At 43.0% G+C, this 13,548-nt stretch overlaps 4 protein-coding genes across 4 annotated transcripts; 1 reads left to right on the top strand and 3 right to left on the bottom strand.

The window, feature by feature from the left end:
• Nucleotides 1-96: 96 nt before the first annotated feature.
• On the bottom strand, nucleotides 97-476 carry LOC128708165 (ribosomal protein 63, mitochondrial). The gene is made up of 2 exons (XM_053803126.1): nucleotides 306-476; nucleotides 97-240 (listed from the first exon to the last, which is right to left on the bottom strand). The coding sequence occupies exons 1-2, from the start codon at nucleotides 474-476 to the stop codon at nucleotides 97-99; spliced, it is 315 nt and encodes a 104-aa protein (XP_053659101.1).
• Nucleotides 477-720: 244 nt separating this feature from the next.
• LOC128708840 (ADP-ribosylation factor-like protein 13A) lies at nucleotides 721-2,060 on the bottom strand. Its single transcript, XM_053803820.1, has 5 exons — nucleotides 2,011-2,060; nucleotides 1,803-1,933; nucleotides 1,662-1,738; nucleotides 901-1,579; nucleotides 721-833 (listed from the first exon to the last, which is right to left on the bottom strand). Exons 1-5 carry the CDS (start codon nucleotides 2,058-2,060, stop codon nucleotides 721-723), a joined length of 1,050 nt encoding a protein of 349 aa, XP_053659795.1.
• A 488-nt stretch (nucleotides 2,061-2,548) lies between these two features.
• On the top strand, nucleotides 2,549-6,870 carry LOC128708012 (WASH complex subunit 4). Its single transcript, XM_053802969.1, has 8 exons — nucleotides 2,549-2,570; nucleotides 2,652-3,211; nucleotides 3,279-3,767; nucleotides 3,836-4,393; nucleotides 4,652-5,575; nucleotides 5,707-5,995; nucleotides 6,074-6,523; nucleotides 6,593-6,870. The coding sequence occupies exons 1-8, from the start codon at nucleotides 2,549-2,551 to the stop codon at nucleotides 6,868-6,870; spliced, it is 3,570 nt and encodes a 1,189-aa protein (XP_053658944.1).
• Nucleotides 6,871-7,202: 332 nt separating this feature from the next.
• On the bottom strand, nucleotides 7,203-7,791 carry LOC128709095 (protein SREK1IP1). The gene is made up of 2 exons (XM_053804079.1): nucleotides 7,687-7,791; nucleotides 7,203-7,613 (listed from the first exon to the last, which is right to left on the bottom strand). Exons 1-2 carry the CDS (start codon nucleotides 7,789-7,791, stop codon nucleotides 7,203-7,205), a joined length of 516 nt encoding a protein of 171 aa, XP_053660054.1.
• Nucleotides 7,792-13,548: the final 5,757 nt, after the last annotated feature.

Raw genomic sequence — 13,548 nt, 5'->3', positions numbered from 1 at the left:
CCCCCAGAAAAGCATTGTTGATGTAAAAGCTTGTTGTACAATAAAAGAAAACTCTTTTACAACGGAGCGCTTTGTATTATTTTGCCGTCTGCCTGCTCAATCCCACACGTCCGTCACTTTTAGATGAGCCAACCGTTCCGCTATCGTAACGTGCGGTTTCATCTTGAGCTGTTCCTCGCGCCATTTCGCTACAATCTGTTCTTTTTTGCCCAGTTCCTTCGCATGTCCACTGGATTGTTCCTGCAAAAGCAAGCAAAAACTGATTCACTGCAAGCAACGTAAAGCCGGCAAGCAGCGAGTATTACCTTCGTCAGGTATGGATGTAGGAGCAGCTTCATGTTGGCCTCGGTTCGTTCGTATTCTCGCACGAGTGTTTGCATGGCGCGTGGAGTGACGCGCTTCACCAAACGATTTTTACCACGAAAAATGTGTCCATTTACACTTTTCTTGAAGAAATTTACTAGCGAAAGTCTCATTTCGTTACTTTATGCGCGAACGTAAATAGCAGTGTGGAGAATGTTTTCATAACACCTGTCATCGAGACGTGAGCTCAAGGTCGATAGATCTTTGGGTGCTCTAAGCGAAACAAGATTCATACAGCTTTGGTGGGTGGAACGTGTTTATGGAATAAAAAAATGGACAGAAATGTTCTAAAATAACAAACAGGAAGTGCATCCGTATGCCTTCGTTTACATTCAGCCTTTTTTTGGCACATTCAATCTAATTTGCGATCATTTCTACTGCTTTTCCGTTGACCTCATTGACGGAGAAGGATAGGGACAAATCTTCCAAAGTCATCTCATCCTTACGTACGTGTAAAACGGTTTGATGTTCTGCAAATAAATAAGCGACTTATTGTACGATATATTTTATCAGACATTCACCGCAACTTCCGCTCACCGGTGCTGCTACTGGTCTGGCTAACTTCGACTCCCTCATCAACGACCGAAAGTCCACTGTCGGAGGTAGTAGTAGTAGTTGCCTTAGTACTCGAATTGTTCGTCCGTTCCGTGGTTGTGCTGGTAGGTATACTTTTCACGGAAATGACGCTGTTGCGTTTAATCAGATAATTGTTATCGTTTTCCATCAACCAGGCCTGCTGGCTGGAGGGAGCTGTTTTAGGGCGGCTATCTCGACGCTTGCGACGACTGCCAGACTTTATGCCCGTGCGTGGCCTTTTGATGGTACGCGATGCGTCCGTACCATCGCGCCCTAGCATCGCTTTGTGGAAGTTGATACGATTCATAATGAACTGCCGATGGGCCAGCACCGTACCAACAAGCCATTGGATGCCGTACGTTAGCCCATCGTATTCGTTCGATTCGTACGATGTGCTGCCCCAATTGCCGCACGCCTCTACCAGGCACGGACATCGGTAGCGGTTGGCCAGATACTCGACGTCCAGATACTCACAGATTTCGATACAATCGACCGATTCGGGAAGGTCCTGCTTGTTGGCCAGTATAAGAAACGGTTTGCCGGCCAGAAACTCGTGTGCCATTAGGTTTTGGAATATTTTGTAAGATTCACAGATGTTGTGTATGTTGGAAGCATCGATTACGAAAATTACTGCTAAGGCCTACAATTGTACAAGTAAACGTTTGATGAGTCATCTTGTTAGCAAGGTTGAGGTACCTCGCGGGACAGGTAGATTGTATTACATCCAAGAAATAGTACTTCCAGATATCTCGAAGATCTGATCCCCCACCAATTTCGATAAGTTTAATCTCCGTATCCGCTAAAAGTAGAAATAAATGGTATGAAATAAACACGCCCTTACTTCTCTCGGGAGATGATCTTACAAATCACAGTTTCAAACAAACGGCACCCTTTCGTTGAGGCATAGTCACCCCGCTTTTGATGACAAATTTTAAACGCTATCTCAGTCTTGCCAGAATTCTCTATCCCCAACACGAGAATGTTAAGCGCGTCACTAGAACCAAAGAAGAAGCTCAGCAAAACCATCGGACTCAAGAACCTAGACATCGACAACGGTTCGATACTACTTACTCATTATTTTCATGCTCTTTTCTACAGCATTTTGCAAGAAATGTTCCCATTATACGGCCAAAAGTAACATGATTTGGATAGTTTGCCTTGCTAACTTCGTACGAATGGGGGTTTCCAATTTCATCGCATAAAACGTTTGTTTGTTTAGGTTATTTAGCGCATCCTTGCCAACGGTTGCTAGGAGCATTGTTGCCCGGTACGATCTTGCAACGTCACGCAGTTTTTATGGCGGATTCAAAAAGTTGTACATTAATAACAAGAGTAGAACTTTAAATAACTTACCACTTGTAAGTCGTTTTTGGCTAAACATTGTGGAGAAAACATTTCTGCCGATTTGATACTGTTGGAAGAAAACGACTGGCGTAACGACATTTTGAAATCCGACACGAACAGCGAACACGAACGTTTGACAGTTAACATATGACGGCCGGAGGAAAACAAATTCACAAAATATACACAAATAAACATGAATCATTAATTATCCGCGCAGCAGTGCTCTTAATTTCCATTTCAATTATAATATTCTGAAGAAAACGATATGGAGACACATGTATCGTCAAGTAAGTGCTTCACAGTCACACCGATAGCCCTCACCTTATAGTGCTCGTTTTTTCCCGTAATCCATCCGTTACCCTTTGCAGACCATCTCTACGCAACGCAGATCAAAGAATATGGCAATTTCCTGAAGGATTACGACCGAAAGCTGGCACAGTTCCATCACTCCGCTCTGACGAATGGACCAGTGCCGAGTATCGTACGACTAGATTATGCGTGCAACAATGAACAACTATCGCTCGCTCGCATGATAGCAAGTAACAGCATCAATAGCGGGAAGTCGAATAACTCCAATCCCGGCAACAGTAACATGCCACTGAACAAGCTTTTAGCCACTTTCGCGCAACTGTGTTGTGAGATCGATTGTTTGGAAAAGGAGGTTAGAACGCTGGCGGGAAAGATCTACGATCGTACAGAATCGTTCCGTAATGTCGAAAATACGGAACGGCCACCAGTACTGTGGATTGCGGACAACATCGATTTAATGAGCGAAGTACAGTTCAATTACGAGCGAATGCGGGATGTCGGCGTGCTGCTGTTACGCCAGATCGGTGCCTTTTTCGATGAGGAAGGTTCCTACGGACGTGGCAAGCGGACGAAAAAGATGGGACTCGAAGGAAAGTCTCCACCGTCGCTGGAAGTGGACGTGAGTGTTATCGTCAGTGGTGTATTAATTATTGAATCTTTACTAAAATACATTCCTTCGCTTGCAGTACCTATTTGACTATATTGGGAAACTGTTACGCGTGGTACTGGAACTCGATCACATCCTATGGAAAACCTTCCTCAAAGCGCACTGGCGATCCTTCGTTCACAAGCTACGCCAAGCGACTAAAATTGCCTCATCACACAAGGTAGCCTACCACGATCTGCTATGCGTGTGTCGAGCGATATGTTTCTGGATTGGCGATGACAGTACACCGGACATAACGGGAGAAAAGCGCCTGCTTGAGGCACTGTACAAGGTGAAAACGCATTTCGATCCCGTTTGCTCCGGGGAAGCATTTAGCGATCGATTTATGAAGTTTTTGAAGCGCAAACTCACAACTCTTGCGTCGACCGTCCGGACCACCGCGAATGGGATTGACTACACCCAATCTAACAACATCATTGGGGTGAATGTGTTGCTAAACTTTGCGCTGTACCTGTTCCTACCGATCGAGCAGCGTATGTTGAAGAATCTTTTCGAGCTAAATCTCAAGGTAAGCGAGTGGGTTTGGTACCGTTGGCATTGGACGTTGTTGTATAATCTTATCCCCTTACTTTACAGTTTCCACTTATACCATTGGACAACAATTTTCCCTGGTTGCCGGATGAGTTCGTACAGGAGCACGGCCATAAGTTATTGCGGGATTACGATGCTAGTACAGCACCCATCTCCGTCAGCACACCATTATCAACATCATTCGATTACCAGAAGGCACGGGACGCATATCTGCATACGATTGAAAAATCAGCCATACCGGCTGTGCTTTGTCAGCACGCGGCTAGCTGGTTGGTGGAAGCGCACGTACAGCTTCGTAACCGTCCACCCACACCGGGAGCGTCCCGGGAGGATGGTAACTTTACGCTCGAAAACTTACGCATTAAATGTGCACTGTTGCTGGAGGGAATACGACTCGTGCGCGAAATGGAGTATGTGGTCGGTACGCTGTATGCACTTTACGGTCGCAACCCGACAGAGAAGACGGACCGTTTGATACAGTATCGGCGCATGGTGGTTGAGTTTTTGCTCTCCTCCACATGTCGCTCTATTACTGTGCCTTGTCTGCAGTTTATCGTTCAACACCAGCAGCATAAAATTTATACCATCGTAAACAATGCCAAGGTAAGGGCAAATAACCATTTTGATACAGGGTCCCCCAATATATATGATACAGCGAGTACTGTGCACGCGATTCCGTATGAAATTGTAACTGCATATCCGACGATTGTTTGTGTTTTAACTATCAATCGCCGCGTTTATCTTATACGTTTAAGCGATGCAGTAAAGTATGCTCGCTGTATCCTATCTATTGCGGACCACTGCAATAATTCTAATTCGTTCCTTTCGTGAGTTTGTTAATAATTCGTTCCTTTCTGATAGAAAAAACTTCTTCGTGAAGCGAAGGAATCAAAATCAACCGCTAGTGGTTCGCTTTGGCTGGAAAAGCTTTCAACGATCGACGTGCTGGAAAAGTGCCTCCACGGTCCAGCCACACCAGACCGGGTGGGTTTGGCACTGGTAACGATTGAACTGTGCCACGGAAACTCATCCAGTTCCGGAACGCCACTTCTAGCCATTACGGACGATGCGTACCGTAAGGTGGAATCGTTACTAAACCGGCTCGCTACCTTTATCGCTTGGGAGGAAGAATGTGAGCGAATTGATGTGGCCGGCAAATATACACCACTGCTTGGCCAAAGCGCTCGCCAGGATGCACTTTCTGCGAGTGTCGTTCCCATGAGCAATCGAATTGAAGCATTCATACGGTGGGATTTCCATGGTAAATGGCATCAAATCGAACCATTCGATCCATTCCGAGATGGTACCGATACCGGGATGGCCGATCAGAACCACACCCAGAAGCTGGTGTTTGCGTTTTTACGCACCAAACTAACGCAGGAAACGAACGGCCGGTGGCTCTGTACACGACACTCGGTAGCGCAACATTTGAGCGATGTATTTTACACACTCTCGACGATTTCACCTTCCGAGTGGCGCATCTACCGTGAGATGCGCTCGATCGTGGACCGTAAGTACGGTATACGGTTGGTGGAGGATCAGTTGCCACGGACCACGGCCGAGGATAGACGTGGACCGCGTGGTCACGGACAGGACGATGATGTGCTCGCCCTGATGGAAGACTTTGAAACGTTTATCGGTGCGTACGGGTACGACTTGCACGGACAATTGTTTATCGAACGGCAGCAGGCAGCGGCTGGTAGTGGAGGTGTGGTAAATGTGGTTAAGATAGAACACATTGCCAACTCAATCAAGCGACACGGTCCGGGAATTATAAGCACGGTGGTAAGCAATAAGAATTGGTTTTCTAACTTTCGAGCACTCGTTTCATTCGCTGTGAACTAACGAAAGCGAAGGAAGTGAGACGGAATATCAGTTACTACTTACAATACGCCACATTATCCTTAATGTTTCAGGTAAACTATGCATTCCAGTTCTTGCGCCAGAAACTGTTCACGTTTTCGCACTTTTTGTACGACGAACAAATACACTCCCGGTTGGCGGCGGATGCAAAAAAACTGGCCACCGAAAGTGCCGTTGTTACTGGTACTGGTACAACCGCCGCAAACGTACCTTCTGGCGTGAGTACGGCCAGTTACACGTATGACCGTGCACTAGCCTTTAACCGGCGCATTCGCAATCTCGGTCTGTCGGACGACGGTGAAACGTACGTTGATTTGTTCCGTAAACTAATCTGTCAAATTGGTAAGTTAAGTCGGATGCAATCGGGTAGCATAAGTGGACGATTCCATTTTTTCCTTACCCACTCTAACTGCTTCATAGGAAATGCGATGGCATTTGTACGGATGCTTCATGCCGGTGCGCTACACGAATGCACCGGAGCGGCAGAATTCGTTTCCAACCCACCGATGTCAACCGAAGCAACGGAAAACGAACCATCGGAGGGAAATGGCTCGAACAGTTCAAATCCTTCGGCTGTAAATATATGGCGGCAGGATATGGCTACCGTGCGTGCTAGCTGGCGCTTGGAGAATGATTTTTTCCGTTTGCTTCTTAACGCGTTCGATGGCTTTCGACGTCGGCGGGCGAATCAGGCGGACGGCGAGGAAGGCCTACCGCCAGCGGACACTTTTGCGCATTTGGAGCTGTTCTACCTGATCATTCCACCGCTCACGATCAGCTATGTGGAGGCGATGCTTAAGGCGAAGGAAACGATCGCTAAAAAGGATCGACACGGAACGTTCCTGCCAACGGACGATGGTTTCGTTATGGGTATGGTGCTTTTGCCTAGTAAACCAACTGTTCACAGTCAGATTCATCCAATGCGTTGCCCATTTTCAGGACTGTCCTATTTGCTGACGCTGCTCAACCAAACGGCTGCCTTCAATTCACTGCACTGGTTCAAGGAGGTACACACCAAATATGCACGCGAGATGGCAAAGCTCAATCAACAGACGGCGAGCGGTGTGGGAAATCCGCTCCAGACGGCGGCAACAGAACCGTCGGATGAAAAAATGCTACCGACGGTATCGCTCACCCGCAAACGGTTGAACGCGATGCAGCACGAGTTCGAGCTGTTGCAGTACAATCTTTCCAGTTCGAAGATTTTCTTTAAATAGCTTAACTAAAGAAACGCCCTTGCGGAAGTTGCTTGATAGTAGAATTACTGCATTATGTTACACATTCCATATGATATTTTGTTTTTTCTTCATACGAAAGATTATGTTATCTAGTTATGCGAAATAGAAGTGTTTCATAGTATCATCCTGTAGAGTCCTTAAATTAATATATTAAACTTTCTGATCGGTATTAGACATAACGGCGGTCTTCCCTGAAACAGGAAAACTATAGTTTTACGTCCTCATTTCGGTGTTTCTTCCACACCATGTGCTTCTTAGTAGTTAACTTGAAAATGTCTCAATGCAATATCTTACCTACGTAAAATGCTTTCTTAACTATCCGAACTGCTATCATGACCTCTTCGCTTGTGGCTGTGCTTTCCCTTTTTGGACTTTTTACGTTTCTTCATCAGTTTTTTCTTTAGCCGTTTTTTACTTCTCTTTTTATGTTTACCATCACTGCTGCTACCACTACTACCGCTACTGTCCGTATCACTTGCGTCGGAACTGTTCGAGCTGGACCGTGATCGGGAACGTTTGCGGTGTTTGCGTTTCCTTTTCTCCTTCCGTGCCTCCTTAGCCCTGCGTGCACGTTCCTTGCGCTCAGTCTTTTCCGCTTTTCGGGCCTCCTCTTCCTCTTCCTGTTTTCTGAGTTCCTGCAGCGGGGTGAGATAGTTTTGTTCTGGTGATTCACTACCGGGACGCTGTTGGCTCGGCACGACCGCGTGACTTAGTGGGTCAAGCTGGCAGGAGTATACGATATGATAATGTTATGATATGTATCGGAAATGGATCAATGCAATGATTCACGCATACCGTCAGGTAGTTCCGGCACTGATACGTTAGGTGTCCCGGAAAACCACACTTTTTGCAGGCGGCGCGAACATTTTCCTTTTGCGAAAGTCCGGAAAGATATTCCATGAGTGCGTTTGTTGGCGTAATGATACGAAGTAAATTACTATCGCTGTACTTTTGTAGAAGCTGTTGCCTTGCAGATATTTTTACTTTAAACTCAATGTAAAAGAGCCTTCTCTTTACGAATGCTGCAGTACCACTTGCGTTGTTTGTTTATTTAGATTTAGATTCAAAGCGATGAAAGCTGTTTGACAGCAGCGTTCCACGCGAAGCACTACAAAAGTGTGGTTGGGTTGAGAGCGCTACAAATGCTCCTATCCACCCAAACACTACTTTTGAATGGTTGTGGAATTATTTACAGGGTTTTACACTTTAATTTTGACTGGCAGCACAAATTTTTTTGACGCTTCGCACTCGATTTCTTGTCGCCGGCGCACAAATTTGATTGCAAGCACCGGGTTTTTGAACGGGAGCATTTAATTTCATCAGCCCGATTCGTAACAGCTTTTCGGCCGCATATTATAAACCCTCATGTTTATAAACCCCCATGTGAAAAATTGGTTTGAGTTTGAAACACTTGTTTATAAGCAGGGATGGATTTGGGCATAATACTTCAAATACGTAACCCAGCACATATTTTATAAATCTTCTCATAGTTTATTAGATATAATTTACACAAAAAAATATTAAGTAGCTTTTTGGCAAAACTCAGAACACGCGGAGTTGTTTACCAGCTGTCATCTGGTGGTCGATTCGATCTCGATGTGCGATCTATATTCAAAGAGTCGTGCTACCGATCGCTAGATGGCGCTGGCCCCTCCTGAGTGGAACGGGACAACATCTGCGTTGGAGCGAGGCAACCAATGGACTCAGGACGAACGAATCAGTGAAAAGGGCAACCGAGGTCGTTAGGTTCAGGGACAAGCGGTGCCCGATCAGCGAATCAAGTAAATATTGGTCAGGTAGTAGCAAAAGTAATCGCCGCGAAGGAAGACGTTTTTTAAAGCCCATCTTAAAGTGACCATTTACCCAACTAACGCTAAATAAAAGTCATAAACGAACTCGCGCATTACGGCTATTTAGTTACAACGTGGCAACATAGCTAAAAAAACAAACAATATTGCATATAAACAAGTGCTTCAAACCAAGCTTTCAATCTTTGGTTGTAGTACCAACTATCTAACTGCTTTTTCTACGAGTAACTTCTGTTACTTTCTTTATTTGTTGCTAGTAATAAGTAAGTTGCGTATTTAGTAAGTAGTGTACCATTCCCATATAGCAGTAAGTATACAGTTCCCACGTGCTTGCTAAGTTAGTATACGGTATATAAGAAAATACGTACACATGTGTACACTTGTACATAGACTTTAGTTGAGTATTCCCAAGTGTACTAGGTTTGTACTATTTCAGTATCCATTACTTTTTCAGTAACGCTTTAGTTGGGTTTTCCTTGGCAGTCCAACGCGGAGTAGGCTCTGACGTTGATGTTGATGATGATGTAAACTCCCGATTAATCCAGAGTCAACTCCGGAGTAATATGGAGTCGACTCCGGAGTAAAGCGGAGTGGAGCACGGATTGCACATCATTCATTCCAACAACATAAAATTAAAGTTGAGTACAGCGTACAGTGCATGACTTTGTCGGATGGTGTTTAACTCAGAAAAGACTTCTACAAAAGGGAAAGCGACGAACCTTCGTTTGACATCGATTTACGAATTTTTATATACCACCATTTATATTAATCAGATATATTATTGGCAAAAATGAAGAATTATTTGTGTGATATCTTAGAAAGCAGATGGTAAAGAAAAGGTAACGAAAACACCAGTTATTATTTCTTCAATGTTACAGAAAATTTATTTGTTTGATAGTATCATAATATTTATAGTTATGTTCAAATTAATATTACTTTCATATTTATATGTTGTTTTTTTTCTCCTTTATTTATAGCCGTGTGTGAGTGTGTGTTCCTTTCTTGCTCCATTTTGTTTGCTGTTGCTCTTAGCCGCTTGTTTCCTTTGCTACTATTTGCTCTCTCGTTCTCTCTCTCTCTCTGCTTGCTGTGTGTATGTGTGTTCGTTCTTCAATCGGTTATCAAATGTTTATGCAACTCTATAATCTGACATGTTATTTTGTTTTGCATTCTGTAGAGCCCCAGTCGCCACTTGACCGAAATGGTTAGTCGCATTTCTTTGCCGGTTTTTTTTCCAGTTTGTTTTGATTCTTCTGTTTTTACTGCAGTACTCTGTTCTACTTGCGTACCGATGCTATGCGGTTACGGTATTCCCGGAAAACACAAAACACAATCAAACACGCAAATTATTTCACACACACACACACGCACGCGTACACGCACACGCTAGTAGAGCATGAATCCAACGAAATTGGATGATACACACTTTTCCTGTTTTACATTAATAATTCGATTTCATACAAAAAAATGCTACTGCTCAACTTAAACAACTAAATTCGTATGAGTTACAATTGACAAAAGACACAAAAAAAATATATATATGAGGATAAGTTACAAAAAAAATACATTACATTTACTCCAAGTGGAACTTACAAATAAATGAATAAAATGGGTTTTAAATGATTGAATAAATGATTTAAATGTTTACCACTGTTTGCACACGGTGTTTCGATTGTTCGCGTCTGTTTCCGCAAACTATACGTACAGAGCAAATTAAATGTCTTCCAAATAAAAGCTCCCATACCACGTTTGCCGTGTTTGCATTTCGCATGTGTTTTGTGGATCTTTTTTATACTTTATAGTTGTGTCTTTCATTTCACCTAGTTTCACAGCATTTGCAATTATGAACCATTTCCTGTTTGTTGTCTCTTCTTTACATTTGTGTTTGTTTTTTTTTTACACTCTTCTGCATCACTATCGTGTCGTTTTCCTTTCGTGTGTTTCTTTTTTCTTCACACAACGCCATCTAGCTGGGGGATTAGATGTTTTGGGGACTTTTTGTTTTGCACTTGGTTTTACTTCCTTTTTTTTCTCAAGCTAAATTTGTTTTTTCTACAACTTTCGCTTTCATTCTTTTCCTGTATGTTGGTTTTGTTTTATTTATGGGTTATCTTTCTTATTTCGTTACTTTTACCAGCTAACCCCAAGCTCTTTTGCATAATCTGTTCATTATTGTTTTATACCGAATTGTTTTGCTTTTGTTTCTGCTGTTGAATTTTTAACAAAACAAATTATCATTATCTGAAGATCTATTTGCGCCACCTTTTTGATTGGTTGTTTGAATTGAAGAATTAAGGATTATTAAGGATGGTTTTTTTCTGGTTGATAGTGTCTTCCTGCCCCAAAACCACCCGATCGTGCTCTGCATTTGTGTCGTTTTAGAGTTACGAGAAGTACACTTGCTGATCTCTGAGAACCTCGGTTCGGTTCGGATCGCAAGTAGAGACTGCCTTTGATGGTTTTGTTCTGTGTTTTTGTTTGCTGATACTATTTTACAAAAATCTTTGTTTTTTTTTTTAAATCAAAAAAGGACAGTTCCTAACGTTTTATACGCAAAAAAAGAGTGTACGACGTGTCACAGATAAACAAGGAGCTATTGCCCGTTCAAATAGTAGTCAATTCGTAGAGATAAAACCAGTAAATCTCAGCTAATCATCGATTGAAATTGGGTAGGTTGCTTGCTGAGAATTAATCACAAACGCCCTCAAAACAAGGAAAGGCACGAGAAACGGGCAGCAGCCTCGCAAAGGAAATGATTTAAATAATTTAAATTTAAAGCTGAAAATGTACACTTTACAAGATATAGCAGCAGCTACGGGAAGCAGACAATTTTACAAGGTTACAAATTTTACAATAAAACACATTACAGTTTCCAATTTGCCGAGCAACACGGTTGAGTTTGCTGATGTTCTAACGTGTATATCTGAAACAAGTGTGGCTGTTTTCTGGATATAAGGGTTCCATTTCCTTTGTAGATGTTCTCTAATGTCCTTCGCCTCGAAACGGGATTCTGATGATGTGCGGAAGGAAGTGTTTGGAGATTGGAGATGAAGGAAGAGGGAGAAGAATCCGCAGTGTGGTGCAAGTAGAAAAAAATCACAGTTCAATTGTTGGATAATTTCATACAAATTGTTTCTCTCGCTTAGCGTTAGGAAATTCCTCTCTATCTTTCTTGCTTTCTCTCTGTCTCTCTCTCTTGCATTAATTTACAGATAATCAGATTCAAGGGATGAATTTGCAATACAGCGCTCTCATGGGGATTTCTGTTTCCTTCCATAGTAGGCTCTGTCTCTGTTTGATCGTGTTCTATGTCATATGCCTACTGTTCCCCTTTGCCTAGAGAGCCGAAACCGTAGAGGAATGCATTTTTTTTTTTGTTTTGTGTATTGCATTTTGTTGTGTTGTGATTTCACTTTCTTCCTCGTTTTTCTTCTTTTTTTGTACAGTTAAAAACAATTTATACACAATATGTCGCTCGTTCGCTCAGGTGAGATCAGCTGTGCAAGCCGCGAACACGATTTCGGAGGGCTACGCTCATTTCTGAGTGATGAAAGTGTTAATCTACCGCCGACCGATATTACCAAGCAGATTTGTTTTCCAGCACACGATGCACAACGCACAAGTGCAACACGCACGAACACAGGACACACACGTTTTTTTTGGGACGCACAGGTTCCAAACACCAATAACTCGCGATCAACGGAAAGTTTTTTTTTTTTGTTATTATAAGCGGGGTTAAAATCTTCGGGAACTTTGAAAGCATTCGGTTAAAATTACAACAACTTTTGTTTTACAGAAAGTGTCCGCTTCCTCGTTCGATTTGTTTTGTTTCGTTTTTGAGAGTTTGCCTCAAATGTTATGTTACACATTAGCACTGTACATATCACACGTTTGTCCGAGGATCGATCAACCCGGGGTAGGTATTGAAGCTGATGGAGGATTTTGTTTGTTTTGCAGTTCCGCGCTCGTGCGTGTGTGCTTGCATGTTTAGCGGTGTATTTTGTCCGCACTTCCTTTTATCCAAGGGGGCGTCGGAAAAACAAAATCTGCCCCGCCCTGGTTCCGATGCATTTGCGGCTTGCCCTTTCTGAAGTGTTTACCGTGTTATTGGAGTGGAGATGAATTCTTATCTTTCTTTTGTACAATTTTTCACACATATTCCTTTCCTGGCTTAGCTTATTTAAAAAACAAAAAACAAACTAATGAACGCAAAAACGATTCCGTAGTTCCGAATATTCTAACGAATAATCAAAGGCATTGTGAAGTGTTTCGGTTTCGGTTTTACTATGCCGGTTTTCGATTAAATTTACAAATATAAAACAACCTGGTGGCACCGGTGTCCACTGCGAGATAAATTTGTACAACGTAAAACTTGGACGTGCGCAAAACTCAAAATGCAATACTGTCTGTCTGTCTGTCTGTGTGCAACCACAGTGCAGTTTGTCTGTGGCAAGGTTTGGTGATTTTGCCCCGATCTCATATTGTTTCGTTAAATCCGTTGAATTTTATAACAAAATTTACACGTTCAGTTGTTTTTTTTTTTACAAGAATAAGAGTTCTCTTATCATTGTCTAGTGCACTTTTGGATTTTCCCACCCTTCGTTCTTCACGCTTGATGTTCTTTAGGATATTCTCTTAGTTGGGCAATGCGTGATTGCTGATGGGAAGGATGGCCATTTGGTCGGAGCCACGATGGTACAACTCCCCCTCAACCCAAACATCAAACAACTCGTTATCGCTGTATCGATATTCCCTTGAGGTAGACGTCGGGAAATAGTTGATGAATGCGCTCCTTCTCTATCGGACAGTGGAGAATAGGCTCCAGGGACCGGTCAAGAGATCTCAAGGG

This window comes from Anopheles marshallii, chromosome 2 (assembly GCF_943734725.1).
Source record: "Anopheles marshallii chromosome 2, idAnoMarsDA_429_01, whole genome shotgun sequence".
NCBI classification, from domain to species: domain Eukaryota; kingdom Metazoa; phylum Arthropoda; class Insecta; order Diptera; family Culicidae; genus Anopheles; species Anopheles marshallii.
Note: the sequence above shows the minus strand (reverse complement) of the source record. Positions and strands in the feature narration are given on the sequence as shown.

Excerpts from the sequence above, each read along its gene's own strand:
- LOC128708165 (XM_053803126.1), bottom strand. The coding sequence starts at position 476 with ATGAGACTTTCGCTAGTAAATTTCTTCAAGAAAAGTGTAAATGGACAC. Across the intron at positions 241-305 it reads TACATCCATACCTGACGAAG|GAACAATCCAGTGGACATGC; the intron begins GTAATACTCGCT and ends TTGCTTTTGCAG.
- LOC128708012 (XM_053802969.1), top strand. The coding sequence starts at position 2,549 with ATGGAGACACATGTATCGTCAA. Across the intron at positions 3,212-3,278 it reads CACCGTCGCTGGAAGTGGAC|TACCTATTTGACTATATTGG; the intron begins GTGAGTGTTATC and ends CTTCGCTTGCAG. Across the intron at positions 3,768-3,835 it reads TTTTCGAGCTAAATCTCAAG|TTTCCACTTATACCATTGGA; the intron begins GTAAGCGAGTGG and ends CTTACTTTACAG.
- LOC128708840 (XM_053803820.1), bottom strand. The coding sequence starts at position 2,060 with ATGGGAACATTTCTTGCAAAATGCTGTAGAAAAGAGCATGAAAATAAT. Across the intron at positions 1,934-2,010 it reads AAAGAGCATGAAAATAATGA|TGACGCGCTTAACATTCTCG; the intron begins GTAAGTAGTATC and ends CTTTGGTTCTAG. Across the intron at positions 834-900 it reads CCAGACCAGTAGCAGCACCG|AACATCAAACCGTTTTACAC; the intron begins GTGAGCGGAAGT and ends ATTTATTTGCAG.
- LOC128709095 (XM_053804079.1), bottom strand. The coding sequence starts at position 7,791 with ATGGAATATCTTTCCGGACTTTCGCAAAAGGAAAATGTTCGCGCCGCC. Across the intron at positions 7,614-7,686 it reads AGTGCCGGAACTACCTGACG|CTTGACCCACTAAGTCACGC; the intron begins GTATGCGTGAAT and ends TACTCCTGCCAG.